We start from the raw sequence: 22,284 nt of genomic DNA on the forward strand, positions 1-22,284 counted from the left end.
GTGGGCACCTATGATTATATAGGTATAGGACCAGCATGCACTGGGGTGTTCTATGTTTTTTTTTACCAGCACATGCGAGGCAGTGTCAACAGTTTTGTTTGTTCCTTCTGTTTGTTTGCTTGTTTGTTTCGTAAATATATGATCAGAGTAATGGAAAACAGAAATGGACATTAGTTTCTTTTGGCTGCCTCAATTACAAAACCCCCATTTATAGTTGTGATTGATTTATTGCACACATGGCCACTACAGTGCCTGTAACCATATTGATTTTTTTTTAAAAATAAATTGTGCGCAGGTGTCATGAAAAGGTTATTTAGGGAGAAGCATATTATCCATTCACTGTCGATCAAATCTATCACCTGACCCTCAAGGTTTGCACATTCCTTTATTTAATGGCAGTCTGTTGACGGTGCTGCCATCTTCACCACGGCGTCCTCCTGTTTCACGATGCCAGTGAGGTCATGTGTCTGATAATCTCCCCAGATGAAAGCTGCTATTTCAGAGTGAAAACAAGTTGTTTCGTGATATGAAATCATCATGTTGTCTTTTATTCCTGATGAGTCAGCGTTTATCACAAGTCTCAAAACAGGAAAGTGGACTTTACTCGCCCAAAGTTTCTCAGTAAAAACTTAAGTCAACCTCAAAAGGTTGGAGTAAAAGCATTTTATCCTGTTTCTCTTGACGTCATTCATTTTCCTTCAAGGAGAACATCTACAGCAAGGAGACACAGACACACACACAGCTATTCATCAGGCGGGGGGATACGTCTTACTTTACTCTGAGAGGCTTGTATTGAATTGAAGCCCTGCACTAATTGTAATTGTTAATTTATACATTAAGAGTGATTTACTGATGGTTAATTCAAATGTATCTAATGAAAGAAAATGTATATTTCACCAGCTGTGATTCAAATGTGCCTGTTTGAAGGATCTGCACTTACAATGGGTCAAAGGTCACTTGTGTGGAACTAAACGTGTGCTGATGAGATTTCTCTGTTCTATTGTTATTCAATACCAGTAAAAAGTCACCTGTTAATTGATGTTTTTCTTCTCTACTTTATTTATAGCATTTTAACAAACATACAGTATAATTTGAACAGAAACTTACATTTACTCAATGTCCCTATAGTGTTATATGCTAGGAGGAAATACTTAGCTATTGTTACCAAATATGATATTTTTTATTTGTTTTCCAGTCCTGCTCTTGAGACCCAACAGTAATTCATTCGGACTATACATATTGATATTATTGTTTTTATTTGGGTCCTCTGCAGTTTCCTCAGTGGGCAGATGGAAAAATTTAATCTGTGATTTTGCTCAGCTAATATTCAACAAGTAGTGTAATACACTGTAATATACATATTACAACCAGTTCATTCCAAATCTGAACACCAGATTATATGTGCCCCTCATTAACTATTATTTACTTCATTAATGACCTGCAGCAAAGGTTTGGTCAAGGAAAAGCATAATTTCACAAATTCATCAAGACACTAACAATCACACAAAGTAACCCCCTCTACACGTCTAGTCTTCAGAGAATAACATAACATTATCAGTCAATAAAATGACTACTTGTCCTTGAACTAAAGAAACAAAACCCACTAATCCCAGTCAAAGTGAAGTGCATCCCATAATAAGTTTGACAATCAGCATTGTAACTCATGAGTAGTCGATGAGATACTCTGGATAGATCTGTAGTTTCTCAAAGACAACATAGATGCTGGGGTTGCTCTCGCTGTCCACACAACTGTCGTAGAGGGTTTTGCCGTTTCCTTTTGGGGGGGGCCGGACATCGCTGCTGATCCCCTCGGTGAACTCCCCCACCAGGACCAGAGCCACAAACATGATCTTGTTCAGGGATTTGGACGCGGCGTATCTGTCCGAGTAGGAAGCGTCTCTGGCAAAGTAACTCCCTAAAAATAAGAGAGACTGCGTTAACACGGGCGCACAGCGAGTGGGAGGGGCTCGGTTCTGCTGCCGTGGGGGAATACGCCGATTTTATCAGGATCTAAAAGCCGAATGCACCTGGAATAAGACGGTTCATTAGTGGAAAAGACATTTGTGTATTCATCATAGGACTGGGTGGTACCTTTGCCATATAACGTGCCATGGACTCCACACATCCTCCAGTCAAAGTTCTGCTCACAGATGGCCTCAATCAGGGACTCGTCTGTCCCGTGGAACAAGTAGTCCTCATTCCCAGACGTCGCTCCGTTCCTCTCCTTCATCTGCTCTTTCTGCCTGAACACGCAATGCAGGAAACAGGAATGTGAGGACATGCACATCATTCATTACCTTTGCATTGAAAATGCGGAAGGTAATGTTTTGATCCCCGTGTATTTATTTATTTGTATGCGTGTTACTCGCATAACACAAAAAGTATTAAACCGAATTCGCATGAAATTTGGTGGGATGATTGGTAATTATCCGGGGACCATTTGATTATATTTTGTGATCAATCGGGTCAAAGGTCAAGGTCATGAAAAGGTCAAAATCTTCTTTTTACCATAGCACGGTCAATTGTTATCCAATTGGCATGCAACTAATGCCAACATGTTCATAATTCAATGCCAAATCTTGTGATATGCGAAGGTATGCGCTCTACCGAGTGCCCATTCTGGTTAGTTCTTAGTTTCGTTGAGTAATTGTATATCTGTAAGCTCTGTTCTTGGTCTGCCAACTCCTGAGAAACAATATCTCGAGAGCTGCTAAACGCTGCAACCGTCTGTCTGCTGCTTCGGAGCTTTTAGAGCACGCCGATGCCCACGAGAGCGCTGAGAGAACCCAAACGTAAAGTTGCGGGCTTGAAAAACAATGAGCTGAAACTCACTCGTAAGCCGAGGAGTCGGGGGATAGTTGGCGGCAGGTTCAACGCGACGAGAGCGGCGACACCTTTCACCTTGTTCATGCATTCAGCGGTGTTATAACACATATTGTTAGTGGCTTCAAGCCCAAAAGGCCCATCTGGATTTACCACTGGAAGACTTTCCACAGAGAGGGGTTCTGGACCCTCTGGATGCTGTTCAGTCTACTCTTGGGCATGGTGAGCTTAAACAGCTTCTCAATCCTTTTGTACTCAATCGCCGATGTAGGGAGAGGTACGAGCTGAAAGACAAGAGCACGGTGCAGATACACGGGGCATTAATGCTCGAGTTCATGTTTAATGTTCAAAATGAGAAAACAACTGAAATAGTAAGTAGAGTGTGGTGTAGACAATGGCAGAGGAAGTCGTTTGGCCCTGGAGGACTTTGAATGGTCAAGTGAGAGAGTGTGAAACAAAAAATTGGAAATTAACAACAGAAGGTTGACAAACAAAAATGTCACCTGGGAAATTCAACAACGCTAAATTAAGCAGCTGGGGGACGTTTCAGGTTACACTGAGCTCCTCTCTTCTCTCTCTCCTTTTGGATGAATTTACATCTCTCCATTGCACACTACTAACTCTGCTTCCTCCCCGGAGTCTTTGTGCCTCTCATAGGGTCCATTGGACCTGGCTGGGTCTGAAGCTGGTCCTGACCCCTTGCCCCTGCATCCTACCCCTAGCCTGGCCTCCTTTCTAATGGCCTTGCCTCCTTCTCTGTGCCTCCTGCCTCAAAGGCCGGCCTCATTGGCCCGGCCTCTTTCGTGATGCCTCCTGCCTGGTGGGCCGGCCTCCTGCCTCCGAGGCCCTGCTGATGCCACCCGCCCCCTCATCTCTTCCTCCTTCTGTTTCATGGATTGTGGAGGTCTGGATCGTGGTCCGTGCCTACGACTCATCATTCATATATTTCTGTCATATTCATTCTGTCACATTCATGGACACATGTCATCTATTCTTAAGTCCATCCTGGAGAGGGATCCTCCTCTGTTGAGGTTTCTCCCCTTTTTTCCCAGTGAAATGTTTTTTCCTATGTTTTGGGTCTATGTTCCTGATCTGATGTGAGGTCAAAGGTCAGGGATGTCATATGTGTACAGATTGTAAAGCCCTCTGAGGCAAATTTGTAACTTGTGATATTGGGCTGTATAAAATAAACTGAATTAAATTATCCCTCCCTGCTAAGAGTGCAAGAGCATGTGATCCTGTCTGGACTAACCCTGATTGAACAGCTGATCTACACATATTTAAACAAGCATGTTTTTTTGTTTTGTTTTTATAACCTCACTGATCAACAAATAAATGAAAATTTTAGACTGAATTAAAAAAATGTAAACAGACACACATGCAAAAAACTACTTTAAAGACTTCTTTTGGGGAAACAGGGAGAAAAGGAACACAGTAACACATGCTTTGTTTACCTTGTATCCAAAATCCGGTAGAGCAGTTGTGTCCCAGTGGGATGGGAAACTTTCCGCTGTGGAGGAACTGGCCCCGTGTGTCGATGCACTACGAGGAGACAAACAGAAGAAGTGTTTGACTTGTTGTGAAGTCCCTTGACACACAGAGACCCCCAAAACAGCAGTGTTAGAATGCATCTTCATATCTCCATGGAAAACTAAATACAAATACCTGCTCAGCTTCACCTCCACATCCTGAGAAGACACGAAGCGGGGCCTCCTTCTGACCTCTCGCTTGGTCTTGTATTTTACATTCATCTGAAACATCTGCTGTGTTCCCGCTGCACCCTTTAGGTCGAGGACGTACTGCTGCTTGCCAGCGGCAAAAGGAATCTCTGTGTCTCTGTCGGCCAGGTACACGTTCTCCAGAGTTTGGGAAGTGACAGAGGCTGGTACGCCGTCATCACTCTACGGAAAAGTACACGGAGCCGACAGCGATTCGTTTATGGTAAGATGTGCCAGAAATGTAATGGGGGAAATCAATAAATAAAAAGAGTGGCGGCAAGTCAACATGTGCTCGTTAACTCAAACAGGTGAACGGGGTAAGAACAAAGACGCGGAGATGCATTATTGGGACCGACTGACCTGTCCAAACTCCAGCCATATCCCGCTGTCATCCTTCCAGTACCATAGCCACTGTGTCGTAAGAATGAAGTGAGGGGGCTTCGAGATCGAGGAGACAGTGGACAGGCGACGCACCGGAGACCCTCCATGTGTCATTGTCATGAAGTCAACGCAGGGGGGGGATTCAGAACTGAAAGCAAGCAGTAGAAGTAAACCAACAATTGGCTCATCCCCAAAACGCTTGAACTACCATCTCGTGCTCTATAATAATTTCATAAGCAAGAGAAGTGTCCGTTTCTTCACCTGCACCTTCGAAAAGACAAGTCTCTGAGCACCGCCATGGTGGCCGATAGCGGATCAGTGGAGCTTGTGTCATTCCCCGGCTCGCAGTAGGCTTTCTCAATGTCTTCCATCTTGGGAAGGTCTTTCCAGGTCACACCATCACCGTCCAACACCTGCCATCTGAAAGGCAGGTGCCAATGGACACGGGCACACCTATCTGTGAATGAAACAAAACATAAAAGCAATGATTCACGTAGATCTACAGATGTGTTGAGAAGTTACTGCAGCCGTGGCTCCAGAGTTACCGTTGAAGCTGCAGTGTCTGCGAATGAAGAAGAGGCAGATTTCATTCCGGTCAGCGTCGCTTATGGGTTTAGCTGGGAAAGGGGGACCAGTTGCAGATCCAGGTGTTTTTGGGCAAAGCTGCTGAGTCGGGGATCTCACCTCTGGCAGCACTGCAGGAAAGACACACACACACTTTAAAAATCTACTGTGCAGACTGTCACTAATTTAGGATGAAGTTTAAAAGATTTTCTATTAAAAAAAAAGTCCTTGCCTTTACCGGGAACAGCTGGTCTCTCATGTTGACCCAGGATGATGAATTTATTTCTGTAGATCTCAAGAAGGTTTTTAATGTTCTCCTGACTGATTCCTCGGAGAACCTTTTCTTCTTGCGCGTCAACACTGTGGGATCTCTTACATGACGGGCCAAACTTGCAGTCACCATGGAAATGGTGATGGCAGACGTGAAGCTTGGTGCACGAGTCGGGGAACTTGCAGGAGCCGTGCTGACCATTTCCCTTGTTGTAATGTTGGCAGACCTAGAGGGGTGTACATATCTATTTGACCCTTCCTTCAGAAATGTGCATCTCTTTCTACACAGTATCAAGAGGTTGTGAATGTCCTCCTCTGTCTCCCACGGTTACCAGTGCGACCTACCTCAGGAAGCAGAGAAGGATCATTCTGCAGTAGCAGCTGGAACAGCTGTTTCTCGGTCAAATCGTGAAGCCCATGTTGTTTTAAAATCCCTGCGTTGTGTGGATGAGAAAGACTATGGGTCTTTTTACACTTGGATCTGAAAGGTAGAACGTTTTTTATGAAAATTCACCACTGAACAAATACATCTTTACATTTTGTCTGTGTACATATGGAGGCCTCTAAAGTCTGATTGAATAACCTCGAACAAATTGAATGTTTAACTTTCCGTAGTGAAATGTGGACTATAAACCACATCAGTCCATAAGGGGTTAAATGAATTTAAGGCAGCAATCTACACACGGCTTTGTAATTGTTTACTTACAGTACTCTAGAGTTATTCAGGGTCATAATATGATGTGCATTTCTGCCATCTGCTGGTCCAAGGAATAACACTTAATAAAAGCCAAGCTTTTTTAATTATCTTACAGAGAAGCAGGCGTGGACAGTCTTTGTCTAAGTGTGTGTTGTTCTGCGCAGGAGGCCCGCATGTGACGCCTTTCCTTAATAAATATCTCAATACACGTCACCACTTCCTGCTTGTATTGACATCTTTCTTCAAATGTGTGGCGTGTAGGGAAGTTCAGTAAAACAAACAAGACTATAGACATACAAGTGGCCACCAAACGGAGAGGAGTGCACGCCCAGATAGTCCAGAGGAGCTCTCACGTTAATCAGGAAATAAAAGCGAAAACACCTGTGCGCGTGTGTGCGCGTGCGTCTTTAAAGTGTCAAACGTCATTGTCCTCCGTTCTCTCTAGAGACAGTTTGTGTGGCCTACTTTTCATCCAGGAGTGCGGCCTTAACAAATAAAGCCTTTAAACGTTAACTACTTTCTCCATTGGTACATACAACTCGCACTACTCACCCGAAAGTGCAGACTCCGCACACGTAATGCCTGCACAGGTGTAACCCGTCGCACTGCGCACACTCTCCGGGTTTCTTCTGGCAGACCCGCAGGCTGGTCTTCGCCACCAGCAGACTGTCCGGGCTGAGCAGTGCTCCCCCGGCGGCCTCCTGCCGGCCTCCCTGGATGGCTACCTTAGCGTCGTCGAACAGGACGCGCCGCAGGACCGCGTCCGAGACAGTGACATACTTTCCGATCTCCTCCTCCAGCCGCTTGAAGTCCAAACTCCCCTGGTGGTCGCACAGGGTCTTGGTGACAAAGTTGGAGATGTTTGAAGCCATCCTGCAAGGAGTTCCGCTCAAAGACAACTCGGCTGTTGTCGAGTGGACTCGACTAAACGGGAAGAGCGACGCCCGACCACAGGGAAATGAAACTGCAACTTAAAAAAGAGTGTGTGCGTGTGTTTGCGTGCGTGCGTGTGCGTGTGTGTGGCGTCATTTAGAAGCAAGTGGAAGAGAACAAGCTGTGATTTATGTTTTAATTAGTTTGTACGGTTTAAGCCAACGTTTCCGTAGGATTTTTAGAAGCAACATTCACATCTAATAGCAACAAGAGACAGTCAACACAAATAAGGTGATTTAAATCATTTTTTACGGAGCAAGTGAAGGCAACGCGTGCTGAATTACAGAGGTACAACAGCACTTGAAGGCAACACGAGCCCTAGCAACCGCAGCAAGAGTTTCAGTGTACCTTCGCAACCATGGAGGATGAGCTTTCGTTGGTAGAAGAACAAAAGAATGAAGTCCAACAAGAACAACAAGAACTCCTCCACGACCAAGTCGAACAACTGAAGTAATGAAAATAAACCGTGTGTCGCTCAGCCGTAACGTGTGTTCAGCTAAAGACTGATTCGTTAGCTTAGCGTTACTGCAACCTGCTAACACTAAACTAGCGAACTGTTAGCCGACACTCGTGCTGTTGAGCACTTTGGTAAACGAGCAGTACAGAAGATACATGTCAGATACTAGTTAAATCACAAATCACGAACTAACGCTAGATCCTAGAGCCATTAGTTAGATCACCATCCTTTAAATTAAACCAGGTCACATGACACCCCCCCCCCCCCTCCATGTGAAAGGTTGAAAAGCAGCTATACTTCAGCAAATTTGTGGTGGTGTTTTGTGTTTTAATATTAACACTACCAACTAATTTACACAATAAGGCAAGCTCCTGTTTCCCTAGAAAAAATATCAGGAGTGAGTGAATATATTTGACATTTAAATTAGGTTCACTTTTCAGCTTCAAACATTTTCTTAATCTGATGTATACGTTGTTGTTGTTCCCTCCCACCCAAGATGTTCCAACACAGCCCTATTTGCAGAGATCGACATGTGTGAGCGCTTCATCGGTCGCATTGATCCTCGAGACCTGGTGTCCAAGGCTGGGGGAGACGGTCCGGGGGCAGGAGCCTCCAACCTCGAGGGTGGGGTAAGTGCACCCAAGACCGGGTGCTTTATACATACACAACTCAGTGCCCACTGAAAAGGAACAGGCAGCAACAGGATGGCAGAACATGCTCACTCAGCACAAACAGAAAACAGTATGTAGATCAGGCCTATTCAACTAGCGGCCCGTTTGAGTTTAACGATGGCCCGCAAGACTGCCTGCAAATCAGTATAGCTTGGTAAGAAAAAATAAAACTGACGGACACGCCTCTTTTATACATTGAGACATCCAACCCAGAGCCATTGAGTTTCACTGTTGCCTCAACCAAACCTGTATTGTTACATCTTTATGTTCCGCACCCGTGTTGGTTGCCGGTGTTACCCTACTGGTTTTCAGACCTACTGGTTTCCCTGCGTGTGCGTTGTGTTCTCTTCACATCTGCAGCGGGGCTCTGTCTCGCTCACCAGATTCGTCACACATTCACAAACATATTGCTGGAGATCGTCAAGCCACCGTTCATATCCATTTCGGCGATTACGATTGTATAAGTGAGCAGTGCATCAAAGCCACGGATGAAGAAATACATTTTCGAAAAAAAGAAGAAAAAAAAGATCGCCCGACCTGGTTTCGATCTCTTTCACGCAAAAGGAGACTGGACTCAAAGACGCGCAGTCTGTGCGCTGCGCCACCAGATATTAGTTTCAGCTCAAGTAATTTATATATTGATCCATTAAGTCACATTTCTTATGTTTTCATGGGAACAGTTTGGTTGAAGGGATCTGAAACAACTGGTTACCTTGAGCGGATATTTACACTTTGAAACATGTTTATAGAGATGCTTGTTCGCAACACTTTTGCCACACAATACCGACGCATTTTCGTGTGTGACTGTTTACCTGTGGAAATATACATGACTGTTTTTCATTTGTAGCCATTATTTGATCAATATTCTGTGCGGCCCTCACACCCCCCGTGATTTTCTGGTCCTGGTGGGGGAGTTCACCGAGGGGAGGAGCACGTATGTCCGGCCCCCCCCCAAAAGGAAACGGCAAAACCCTCTACGACAGTTGTGTGGACAGCGAGAGCAACCCCAGCATCTATGTTGTCTTTGAGAAACAACAGATCTATCCAGAGTATCTCATCGACTACTCATGAGTTACAATGCTGACTGTCAAACTTATTATGGGGTGCACTTCACTTTGACTGGGATTAGTGGGTTTTGTTTCTTTAGTTGAAGGACAAGTAGTCGTTTTATTTACTGATAATGTTATGTTATTCTCTGAAGACTAGACGTGTAGAGGGGGTTACTTTGTGCGATTGTTAGTGTCTTGATCAATTTGTGAAATTATGCTTTTCCTTGACCAAACCTTTGCTGCAGGTCATTAATGGAGTAAATAATAGTTAATGAGGGGCACATATAATCTGGTGTTCAGATATGGAATGAACTGGTTGTAATATGTATATTACAGTGTATTACACTACTTGTTGAATATTAGCTGAGCAAAATCACAGATTAAACTATTCCATCTGCCCACTGAGGAAACTGCAGAGGACCCAAATAAAAACAATAATATCAATATGTATAGTCCAAATGAATTACTGTTGGGTCTCAAGAGCAGGACTGGAAAACAAATTAAAAATATCATATTTGGTAACAATAGCTAAGTATTTCCTCCTAGCATATAACACTATAGGGACATTGAGTAAATGTAAGTTTCTGTTCAAATTATACTGTATTTGTTTGTTAAAATGCTATAAATAAAGTAGAGAAGAAAAACATCAATTAACAGGTGACTTTTTACTGGTATTGAATAACAATAGAACAGAGAAATCTCATCAGCACACGTTTAGTTCCACACAAGTGACCTTTGACCCATTGTAAGTGCAGATCCTTCAAACAGGCACATTTGAATCACAGCTGGTGAAATATACATTTTCTTTCATTAGATACATTTGAATTAACCATCAGTAAATCACTCTTAATGTATAAATTAACAATTTCAATTAGTGCAGAGCTGCAATTTAATACAAGCCTCTCAGAGTAAAGTAAGACGTATCCCCCCGCCTGATGAATAGCTGTGTGTGTGTCTGTGTCTCCTTGCTGTAGATGTTCTCCTTGAAGGAAAATTAATGACGTCAAGAGAAATAGGATAAAATGCTTTTACTCCAACCTTTTGAGGTTGACTTAAGTTTTTACTGAGAAACTTTGGGCGAGTAAAGTCCACTTTCCTGTTTTGAGACTTGTGATAAACGCTGACTCATCAGGAATAAAAGACAACATGATTTCATTTCACAAAACAACTTGTTTTCACTCTGAAATAGCAGCTTTCATCTGGGGAGATTATCAGACACATGACCTCACTGTGGCATCGTGAAACAGGAGGACGCCGTGGTGAAGATGGCAGCACCGTCAACAGACTGCCATTAAATGAAGGAATGTGCAAACCTTGAGGGTCAGGTGATAGATTTGATCGACAGTGAATGGATAATATGCTTCTCCCTAAATAACCTTTTCATGACACCTGCGCAAAATCTATAAAAAAAATGAATCAATATGGTTACAGGCACTGTAGTGGCCATGTGTGCAATAAATCAATCACAACTATAAATGGGGGTTTTGTAATTGACGCAGCCAAAAGAAACTAATGTCCATTTCTGTTTTCCATTACTCTGATCATTTATTTACTAAACAAACAAGCAAACAAACAGAAAGAACAAACACAACTGTTGACACTGCCTCTCATGTGCTGGTAAAAAAAAAAAACATAGACCACCCCAGTGCATGCTGGTCCTGTACCTATATAATCACAGGTGCCCACAGTGTTACACAATTAGTGAGACAATAAAAATAAAAAATATATTTAAACAATGACAATGAATTCAACTAAAACTATCATGTGAAAAAGCCATTCTAACTTATCAAAATATCCAACCCAAATAAGCAATGATTAACAATATTACTTTTCAATAAAATAACTAAATACTAGTGTCAAATAAATAGCTCCAACAGGCACAGTTGTATTCCTTTATTCACTCCTCTCTCTTTACTCTGGTCTCCTCATCCCTCCATTCTCCAGCTCGCTTGCCAAGAAGAAAAGCACAAGACGAGCACTTTGTTTGAGGCATATCGTTCCCTCCGAATCACGTTTCAAAAGGAACAGATCCTTAACAACATGGCCCCGCAGAAGGCTTCATCACTTCATAGGACTCGTCTTCGTCAGTTTCTACTTGTCTGGCGAAGAATTCTCGTGACCTTCTGTCGGGTCCCTACGTTGAATCTTCACAAATATGCCGTTTTTGGGTCCTAGAGTGCTCGACGACTTCAACTCAAGAGGAACCTGCACAGAGGAAAGAAAAATATATGTAAAAGCAACTTATTCCATATATATATATATATATATATTAGTGCTGTGAAAAATAACGCGTTAACTCAGTTAATTCAATTACAGGTTTAACTAGTTATTTTTTATTAACGTATTTAACGCATGCGCAGAATGAGCTTCCAATCCGTCTGTTGTTGGTCGTCGGGACGAAAAAAAAGTCACTTGCAAAATGAGCTTCCAATCCACCACTTCAATCTGAACTCTGTCCGCTCTCATGCAGACGGTCTGTTCATCGGTAATGATCCTTCCGCAGGTTCACCTACGGAAACCTTGTTACGACTTTTACTTCCTGTAGATCAGGGTCTCAACACGTCGATCGCGACCTGCCAGTCGATCGCGCGTAGTGTCGGTAGATCGCATGACATTAAAAGATTGGCCCGCCCCTGACATGTTCTCTATAGCACGTCTTTGTTCTTTTATTAAACTAAACGTCTGTTGTTGATCGTATCTCCACAGCAGCATGTCATTTCTGTCTCTTCGCGTTGCGTTAACACTTATCGATCTCCGTCGCGCCACAGAGCTCCGTGCGCGCGCATCGGGACCGAGCAAAAAAAAAGTCACTTGTCAATCTGTCCACCTTTAGATTGTATCATGATGGAGTTAATGGTTGACAAACAAGAGAAAAATGTTCTGTTTAACCCTCCTGTTACCTTTACATTTACTAACATATTTTACCCTCGGGGTCAATTTGACCCCAGCAATTAAAACCTCCAGAAAATTATTAGAATTAATATTGCTTCCCAAGTTTAAGTGTGAGGTACTTTATTTGTTGACAACCTAAATAGCCCTTTAAATAAATAAAAAAGTTGATATTTCTTATATGTTTGACACAGTGAAAAACAGCCTGGGGTCAAATTGACCCCAAAGAACACCGACATTAAACATTGAATGGGGTCAAATTGACCCGAAAGGTAACAGGAGGGTTAAACATTCTGTTTAAGATGAAGATGTATTAATGTTCCATATGGAAGAAAACTGCTAAATAACTGCTGAGTTGCAGCACCATTGTATAGAAGAATGTATAAATGTATATATCCGTCTTTTGTCATAAATCTCTATGTTCTCACAAAATATACCGAGAATATCGGTAATATGTGATTAATCATGATTAATCCACAAAAACCTGTGATTAACCCGATTAAAAATTGTAATCGTTTCACAGCCCTAATATATATATTCTTAATGGATTATGTTCATGTCGCCCTGTGGAAAAAGTAGACCAATAAAACAAGTTGGTTCTGAAGTTATATGAAATAACTCGATATGGTAATTAACCTGAAAGTAATTTAATTTAAGAAGTGGTTAAATGAGAGATTTTAGTCATAAAAAAGAAGTAACTTGTTTAAGTTATCTAAATAAATAATAAGGGGGTGGGGACATTGTGCTGCAACTACAGTGGTTAAGTGAGATGAGCATTTAAAAGAGAATGAAATCAAGCTGCTATATTTCTTAGTTCACGAGTTGCTAAATTGGAGAGTTTTTATTATTATAAACAGGGTAATATAAATTCCACCAAATACAGGTAAATCTACGTGTTAGCTACTTTAAGAAACAAACCCAAACACCCCATCATTCCTGTTGAAATATTTAACATGGATCTACTAGAGTAGTGGTTCTCAAATGGTGGCACGTGCACCCCTGAGGGTAAGTGAAGGCACTCCAGGGGGTCCGTGAGATTTGTAAAACATATATTTAAAATGAGCATCCATTCAAAAAATCATTTAAAAATAGAATATAAGTGTAAGTACATGAACAGAATTGTATATATTCTATATTAAATCAGACACTGATGGCACAGCGCTGTGTATTCAACCAAAAATGGCTGGTTAGGAGGTACTTGGCTGAAAAAATACTTCACGGGGCGTACATCACTGAAAAAAGGTTAGACCCAGTGTACTAGAGTGTTGGGGTGCTACATTCATAACCACGTATCAATAGAAGAGACCCACCCTGAACTACAGCATAAATCATTGGTTGATTTGTGGAAAAAAAGCAGTCTCTTAATACCTTGACTAGTTTTTTTGTCAAAATGGATCTTCTGTGTGTACGACTCATTCCTAAGACGCCAGTAGTGTGAGACAGATTGTCTTTCGTGTTTTAAAGTGTCCACCCACCTCGGTCTCGGAGCAGGCCACGATGATGAACTTGCGGAACAGACGCACGAGAGCCATTTTGATTTCCAGCTGAGCGAGCCTCATGCCCACGCAGTTACGGGGGCCGGCCCCGAACGGCAGGTAAACGAACGGATGCCGACCGGCCTTGGCCTCCGGCGTGAATCTGGTTTAAAAGCAGGACAGAAGGGTCGGCTAGATAATCGGTTTCCTTCAGCACAGGACAGCGACTTAACTACCTTCACCACTCGACATGTGTGACAGAAGAAGGTCCCGCGGTGCTCAACACACCGACAGGCAACGCAATAAGTACACAGACACCAAGTCAAGCTGCTACAATGTACTGGTGACGTTAACGCCATCACACTGAAGCAGCTAAAGTCTTATTGTTACCTTCGCATTGAAAATGCGGAAGGTAATGTTTTGATCGCCGTGTATTTGTATGTGTGCGTGTTATTCGCATAAGTCAAAAAGTATCAAACCGAATCGCATGAAATTTTGTGGGATGATTGGTTATTATCCGGGGACCATTTGATTAGGATTGATCGAGTCAAAGGTCAAGGTCATGAAAAGGTCAAAATCTTCTTTTTACCATTGCGCGGTCAATTTATATCCATTTAATGCCAACATGTTCATAATTCAATGCCCAATCTTGTGATATGCGAAGGTATGCGATCTACCGAGTGCCCGTTCTAGTTTACATTTGTGGTTTTCCTACTGTGACATGTTATAACACTTCTGTGAAAAAGGATTATATGAAATCATATCATATTTCTTTTTTTTGTGGAGATTTTTTGTTTTTTGAGCCGTTATAATATTTAGCTTTAAATTATGCGACACAGTATTGAAAACAAATCAATACTTTAAATGGCTGTCGTGAACCACTTTTCAGTAACTGCAGGGGTCGGCAGACACATGAAATACATTATTCATGAATTAATTTTGTCAGCAAATCCAGTCGAGCCATCTGCTAAATGCAAAAGTCTAATGAAACACAAAGCAGAGGCACGTCAGTCGGCCTGAGAGCAGTCTCCTACCGCTCAGGGATGAACCTCTCGGGCTCCGGCCAATGCTCCGGGTCGTAGTGGAGGAAGCCCACCGGGACCTCCAGCGTCGCTCCTTTGGGGAGGAATTGTCCGTTCAGCAGGCAGTCCTGGTCGATGTCTCTGCCAAACCTTGGAGGGGAATGATGCCATGGTTGTATGTTTGAGAACTCATTTGTTCCTTCTGAATGTGCTTTTTGTGACTGTAGTACATTCTAATAAATAAAAAAATACACCTGTTGTGTTCATTTAATGTTGTTCGTGTACCTGAATCCAGGAGGGTAGAGGCGCAATGTTTCACTTAAAACCATATCTAAATACTTCAGCTCCTGCACATTTGTGTAATCTGTTGACTTCTGTAACAAGAAGGGAAAATAAACAGTGTGCACTGAATTCAAACTGTCCAGAACTAAGAAAGTACGTTGTGAGTAGAGATCACACTCACGTGTTTGGTGTAGAACTCATCCACCTCTTGCTGAACTTTGCATTGACATTCCGGGTGGATGGCCAGGAGGTAGCAGGTGAAGGCCAACGCGCTGCTGCTGGTTTCGTAGCCCGCGAGCAGGAAGACAAACGCCTGGCCCACGATCTCATCCTCAGTTATCATCTTTTTGGGCCGCCTGGAGGAGGGCTCCTGTGGGGGAAGCCGGTCGACCAGATCCGAGGCCGACGGTTCAGACTGCGGATCGCCGGCGGGATTTCCCGCGTCAAAGTGTTCCAGAGACACGCACTCCTTGCTGGTTCGAGCGTCCAACATCAGCTGAAGGAAGTCCCGACGCCGCTGCATGCAACAACAAAACATGGCAAAAAAAGGATGGGAAAATAGAAGTTGAGCTGTATTCCTGCTGATTAGATGTTCACCTGCTCTGCAGGCTGCTCCTCCCTCTGCTTCATGATCTTCTGAATGCTGTTGATGAAGAACTGATTCATCGTGTCTCGTCTCTTGTTGGGGACGAGTCTCGCCAGAGGAGCCGCGATGAACGGAAACGCCACTAGACGCACAAACCAGTTAACTTAAACATGAGTGCAAATGCATGTCTTTTAAATGTTAAATATAAAAAGATTTTTTATTTATATATGAAGCTACATTCTCTTTACATTCATTGTCCAATAAATTACTCTGCAACATACATATTTCACAGATGGTAAACCCCTCCCGTTTCTAGATTATGTTGAAATAACATTTGACTGTTTCTCCTTCATTGTAATCCTGTAATGTCTTAAATGTGATAATTTATACTCTTAAATAACAGATTGGACTGACTGAAAAATAGCACGATGGGCCTGAAGAAGGAAAAGGAGAAGAACGTCTGTGCATGGCGGACAAACGGCTCGTCCGGGTTGTTCTGAGAGTCCAACTGAGTTGCAAATGCCACGCTGGCAATAACGTCCATGGTGAAGCAGCCAAAACACCTGCAAACACACACACACACACACACACACACATGAGGAGGGGAAACTACACCGGGACACGAACAGACTTGTGTTCATTTTGTCTGATTACTTGTGGATGTCAAAGGCCTCTCCTGACTCAGCGGAGACATTCAGATTCCTCATCAGGGCATCGGTGGCTGTGTTGATGAGAGGAACCATCTAGGAACATAAAAAGACAGAGACACTCGTCACGGCGCTGAGAGTTTCTGGAGAAGGACATACACAAAAGTAGACCCGAAATACCTCAAAAATGCAATGAGGTCATTTAAATTGAACTGTAAAGATTGAATATGTTGAGTTATTATTGAAGACAAGACAGAACGTCATGAGAGACTCTCCAAAAGTCAGAACTGCGTTTTGAAATGAAAAGATTTCCCACTTTACAAATGGACAGTGAACTCAACACGCCTTGGAAACCGGGCCCCATTGAAGATAAAAAAAGAGCCCTTCAGGTCCGCTCTGTTCTCGCACCTGGACTGTAAAGCCGTCTCCACAATGTTTGGTATTTACTACAGTTGAAATCCCCACTATAACTTTATTAGACATGTTTATCAGCAGAACCGGGCCACCGAAATACCCCCCTCAAAAGTTACAGCAAATTGGAGTTTGATAAAAAACTTTTAATTCATTAAAATAATGTTAAAATTTGACAATTTAACAATACGTTATCATCCATCTCCACACTTCTGAACCATCCATCTGTGACAGACACTCACTTATTAGACAGAAAATGTTCCATCAAATGCCCGTATGGTCGATCTTGCATCTGCTTTTCTAATTGTCACATTTTAAGACGTCAAAATAACATTCGTCGTAATTAAAACCGGCTGATTTTAATTGGCAGCCCCTCGTGTCTCACCTCCTTCATCTTGGCGGAGCTGAACGACGGGGTCAGGATGCTCCGCACTCGCTTCCACTGCTCGTCTCTCAGCATGAGCAGACAGTCCGTCATGGGCTTGGTCGCGAAGCGAAGAGTCTGCCCGGAGACACAGGAGAGGGAACGCAGACGTCTGTTATCATTGCATCAGTGGGGCTTCCACTGAAAACATGAGCGAGCACAGAGTGTGCAGGTGCATGTTTGGGTTGGTGACCTTACCAATCGGTTTGTGAAGCTGCTGAAGTCCCTGACCAACACCTGTCTCAGCATGTCAGGGTCCGCTATCACCACCACCGGTTTCCGGCCCAAATAGTACCTAAAAAGGTGCGGCCGGCAATCTTAGTGCTGCTAAAGTGTCTATTTGATTTTACAATATGGAATAATTAAACCAATACAATGTTCACAACATCAGATACCCAATCTACTTACCCACAAACTCTGCCATGTGTCTTTATGATATCACTGAGAGGGGTGAAAAAACCCTGAAAAAAACCCAACATATTAACAATAATATCCCAAAACATCAGAAAGGAATTAGAGGATATCTTCATGCTTGTTGTGTTTTCATGTAAATCATAGAACAAGCTAACAGTCAACCAGCTTGATGACTCTGGGAGCTGCATATATGCAGGTTGTTGTTATGCTATCAAAAGCCTCCTTTCAAGATACTGGAACGAGCTACAGGGGCCACGGCCACGGCCACCTTGTTTGACGACTACATCACATCAGGATCTGCTGTGCAGAGACACATCTGGAACTTTACCTCACCAAGAGGTTTCCAATTCAACCTGCTGAATGTGTTTTCTTCTGCTCTCACAGCACGTACATGAGGTTCAGTGCATTCCTGTACAACCAAGCTGAAGTAAGATGTTCTCACTTCAGTAGCTACAACGTCTTAAAGATAACAAAAAACAGAAGAGGTGAATTCTAGTTTGATGTAGATTGCAGCAATATCTTACCTGGCGAAACATTAACAGGTTGCCCAAGAACGGTATTGGCTTTGGATGTTTGATTCCACATCGAGAAAGGACTGAAAAGGGGTACATCGAATACCTTGAGGACAGAGAGAGAAGCAGGGTAGTAAACAGCAGTTAGGAAACCGTGAGATGTTCCTTTCACATAAAATACTATCAGAAACTCAACATGCAGACCAGCAAACATCAGATCTGATGACTGAGGATTGTTATGAACATCTGAGTTCACCCCGAGCGTGTGCTTTATATTCAAAGACAACATAAGTCAACACAGCTTCACACATGGGGATGTAGTGTTGTACCCACCAGTAGAGAAGAGCCAGAAAGACGAGGAGGAGGCTGAGCGTCACAGACGAGCCACTGGCCCTGATGTGGAAGACATCGAGGACCTCCACTAAAGTCTCCATCACGTAGACACGTCTCCGCTGCCAGCATTACACCAACACAAATGAAATGGGGTCAGTGTAAAAGCTGCTGAAAAGATTCATATGACGCAGTCACGAGTAAAAGTTAATGATCTCCGTAATTTAGGAAGGTGAGTGCACTGAGGAAACATTAACAGCCGCAGGTTAACGGATCATCCACGTCAACAATGCGTAAAGCACGCCGTCTCCAACGTGTGTCCCATCTTGGTTCAAGTTGAACTGCGTGTCTCACCTGGAGGTCAGCTGCAGGTCAGCTGCGATGCTGCAACAACACGGCGCAGGCTGTCAGGCGTCCCTCGTGTATCTCTTCATGTCTATATCGAGATGAATACGATGTGCATGTGTCATGTCAGAGAGTCTTATTACATCTGGAGTCGTTACCCCGGTAAAGCAAGACCCGTGCGCGCTTCCCTCGGACACTCTGCACTTGTCAATATTACCAGGACGCGCTGTCAGCAGGTCGCAGCTACGAGGAGGCCCGAGGTGCATACTGCCACCTAGCGGATGGGAGGGGCATGACTAGATAGTTTAAATACAATACAAATGGATCAAATCCATCACATAGTACCATGTCAATATTGCAGAGGGAGACAGTAGCACGGATGTTCTGCTGAAGTCGCATGTCTTCACATTCACCTGACAGATGAGTCCCCGATTGAGGCCATCTGTGAGCAGGACTTTGACTGGAGGATGTGTGGTGTCCATGGGGCCAATGGCAAAGGTAACATGCCAATCCAGTTCTAAACTGATAATGGGATGTTCTCCTTGAAGGAAAATGAATGAGGTCATCAAGAGAAACGGGACGAATCCCACCTTTGAGGTTGAATATATTTTTTTTACTGAGAAATTTGGGGTGAGTAAAATCCACTTTCCTGTTTTGAAACAGTTGATAAACGCTGACTCAGGTCATCAGGAATAAATGAGGATTTCCTCTCCTGTCACAAAACAACAGGAGATTAAAAGATGCAGACGAAAAGACCCAGAAAGACGAGAAAGAGGCTGAGTGTTACAGACGATCCGCTGGCCTTGATGTGAAATAGATTTAGGCCTTCAACTAAAGCCTCCAAGCTCCAGCACCGTGGAGACCGTTTCTAACTGTTATTCACTTTTATTTGCCTCAAGTAAAGCTAAATGTAAGCAAAAAAAATGTGTTAACAACTCCCGATATATTATATTGTATAATATGCCCCTGACCTGCACCTTTCTCTCCAGTCCTCTTCCCGCTGGATCGGGAATTCCTCCTGCTTTCTCTGGATCCCTATGAATGCTGGCGAGATGCCAAGGCTTCCTGTTCCAACGCTGGCAAAACTGTGAGATGTAGGAAGTTCAGCACTTCTGTTGACCCAAAACTTTGTTTAGAAGCATGCTGATGTTATTGGATACTGCTATAAATAGGATAAAGGAAAGATAACAAACCAAGGGAACTGTTACATTGAATACATATTATTATTGTTATTATTATTATTATTATTATTATTCCATTATGTATCATCTCTTCAATGAAAACGGCCTAAATTTGATCTGTAGAAATCTAGATGTTTTTTGTCCCACTGTAATAAAACCACTGGGCAGATAGTTGCAGTACTTCGAAGTGGCCTGTAGAGGGCAGTCAACACCACGTGATCTATGGACTGAAGCAAGGAGCACAAATTGCTCAATGTCTTCTGTATGCAAAATTAATAAAACATCTGTATTAATAAATGTCACTTGCAGTCAATGTGGCCTTTATGACTCCCTGTTCAACCACTTCTGAGAAAAATGTGGAGACCCTTGGCATATTCGGCCCAAACTGTCACTGAGAAAAGGGTAAACCACTCCAAAAGTGTCTCAGCATGAAGAAGGCAATTACTAGAGCAACAACTCTGTGTTTCATCCCCCTTAACATTTAATTTTGCACACACAAAGACAAAATGTGTTTTTTAAGGCCAACCAAAGTCAGCAAGCTGTGCCTCTCTCTCAGTGACATACCTCTCGTATATATGGACGCACAGCTTGGGTTTGACTTCTGGGAAAAGTGATTGATCACCAGGGCAACTGGGCTGTTTGATTTCAGATGACATGGTGTCCTAGTTATGCAGACTCAATGACAATCCTCTGAGGTGTTACACAATGCTGACTCTACACTTTTGCTTGTGTGTGTGTGTGTATGTGTGTGTGTGTACAAGACGTGAGATAGAGGCATGTAACGGCGTACAGAGCGTGTGGACCTCTGTGGTGATATATGCACACATCAGTTCAGCTAACAAATGAATACACACTCTGCTTCCAAAGGCTCCAACAGTGACACAGTTCACAGATAACTGAATGCAAGCTGTTGCGCGGCCTAAGAGGGGAGCAAGAGAGCTGTTTACCTTTGACATCAATGATTGATCCTCTTCTAGGAGATCATAGACAGCCAGAGAAGAGGACCAAGAGATCCACAATGATTAAAACTGTGTTGCAAATAACAGACTTTTATTTTTTATTCCCCCCACATATTAAAGCTGCCCTGACAAAGTGCACACTGTTGTGTTCAATTGGGACATGCTACTTCTTCATAACTTTGACCTTCTTGCTCGAATATATTAGTATTTTGGGTCATAATTGCCAGAGAAGCACGCTTGTTTGCATACGACACAATGTGACCGGATGCAGTCGGTCTGTCTGTATTTTTGGTATTCTGCATTGGACATGCTGCTTATGATTGGGACTTACTAAATCTGTTTCTGGCACAATAATGTGCATGGTAGTATGCATGGTAGTATGGGTATTGGAACTCACAGAAAGAAATAATTCAAGAGGAGGACATCTAGATTTAGAGGAGACTTTCTCTGGAAGTTCATTCTCCTAAAGCTGAGATGCACAATATTTCTGGTCTGATTAACATGTGACATCCTTTGAGCAGCATGCAGCCAGGCAGGAATAACAATAGGAGCTGGAGCGGCACTAAGCTAATAATAGAGGGACTAGCCGGGGAAGAAACAGGGTGTTGGGTATCCTCGGCTCCGAGGACCGCCAGAGGGCACCGGGAGCCTGTAATGAACCAACATGAGGAGCTCTCTCCCCTTCCTCTCGGAGTCCTGCCACTGAGAGGGTGTCAAAGTTTGACGTATGGTTGAATGCAGTTTGAAAGCAGTATCGCATTCAGAGCCTTCCTAAACATTTGCAGACAGTCAGTAGGACCATCTTTAAAAGGGCTTAACACCTGCATGAGAGTTTAAATATACAACATGTATAGAGATGTACAGTAGTTCCTTTCCATTCGAGACAATATATGTCACTGTTGTCTCTAAACAAGCCAATTCATATCTTAAAATCCAAACATTTCCTGTAGTTGTTTTTTACAAAACACAAGAGAAAATATGTGTGCAACCTACTACAGCAATTTAAAAACAAAAGTTTATGCCCAAGCTGATATAAAACATGACAAGTTCAAACTTATAATTCATGACAAAGAGCTCTTTGAGTGTTTCTTTTCGAGTTTAAAAAAAAACAGACTGATTCAAGCCCTCAATTAGTAAATCTCAATTAAATTTGCAGGTAGGATTGACCTGCAGTTAGAACATAATACACAACTCTGAGTTAAGGCAGGTTTAGCCAGTGTTTATAAAAGTAAAATTTGGGCAAA

At 42.9% G+C, this 22,284-nt stretch overlaps 2 protein-coding genes and 1 long non-coding RNA gene across 5 annotated transcripts; 1 reads left to right on the plus strand and 2 right to left on the minus strand.

Annotated features, from left to right (window-relative positions):
• Window positions 1-1,035: 1,035 nt before the first annotated feature.
• Window positions 1,036-7,401, minus strand: LOC130195402 (protein mono-ADP-ribosyltransferase PARP12-like). 2 transcript variants are annotated; one of them, XM_056416908.1, is made up of 11 exons: window positions 7,006-7,401; window positions 6,102-6,237; window positions 5,719-5,983; window positions 5,468-5,617; window positions 5,190-5,379; window positions 4,902-5,070; window positions 4,489-4,724; window positions 4,278-4,365; window positions 2,977-3,107; window positions 2,092-2,243; window positions 1,036-1,915 (listed from the first exon to the last, which is right to left on the minus strand). In XM_056416908.1, exons 1-11 carry the CDS (start codon window positions 7,323-7,325, stop codon window positions 1,662-1,664), a joined length of 2,091 nt encoding a protein of 696 aa, XP_056272883.1. In that variant the 5' UTR covers window positions 7,326-7,401; the 3' UTR covers window positions 1,036-1,661. The 2 variants fall into 2 exon arrangements, with proteins under 2 accessions (XP_056272883.1, XP_056272882.1); XM_056416907.1 differs by having other exon boundaries at window positions 5,184-5,379.
• Window positions 7,402-7,729: 328 nt separating this feature from the next.
• On the plus strand, window positions 7,730-10,213 carry LOC130195409 (uncharacterized). The gene is made up of 3 exons (XR_008832055.1): window positions 7,730-7,836; window positions 8,340-8,472; window positions 9,362-10,213. It is a non-coding gene; the product is annotated as an uncharacterized LOC130195409 (long non-coding RNA).
• On the minus strand, window positions 10,214-19,127 carry tbxas1 (thromboxane A synthase 1 (platelet)). Of its 2 annotated transcripts, none has more exons than XM_056416910.1 (14): window positions 18,910-19,127; window positions 18,559-18,677; window positions 18,238-18,331; window positions 17,708-17,760; window positions 17,498-17,594; window positions 17,261-17,377; window positions 16,472-16,560; window positions 16,232-16,380; window positions 15,829-15,959; window positions 15,413-15,748; window positions 15,235-15,323; window positions 14,962-15,099; window positions 13,928-14,090; window positions 10,214-11,768 (listed from the first exon to the last, which is right to left on the minus strand). In XM_056416910.1, exons 2-14 carry the CDS (start codon window positions 18,657-18,659, stop codon window positions 11,655-11,657), a joined length of 1,671 nt encoding a protein of 556 aa, XP_056272885.1. In that variant the 5' UTR covers window positions 18,660-18,677; window positions 18,910-19,127; the 3' UTR covers window positions 10,214-11,654. The 2 variants fall into 2 exon arrangements, with proteins under 2 accessions (XP_056272885.1, XP_056272887.1); XM_056416912.1 differs by having other exon boundaries at window positions 18,559-18,680; window positions 18,909-19,127.
• Window positions 19,128-22,284: the final 3,157 nt, after the last annotated feature.

Source organism: Pseudoliparis swirei, chromosome 6, assembly GCF_029220125.1.
Source record: "Pseudoliparis swirei isolate HS2019 ecotype Mariana Trench chromosome 6, NWPU_hadal_v1, whole genome shotgun sequence".
NCBI classification, from domain to species: Eukaryota; Metazoa; Chordata; class Actinopteri; order Perciformes; family Liparidae; genus Pseudoliparis; species Pseudoliparis swirei.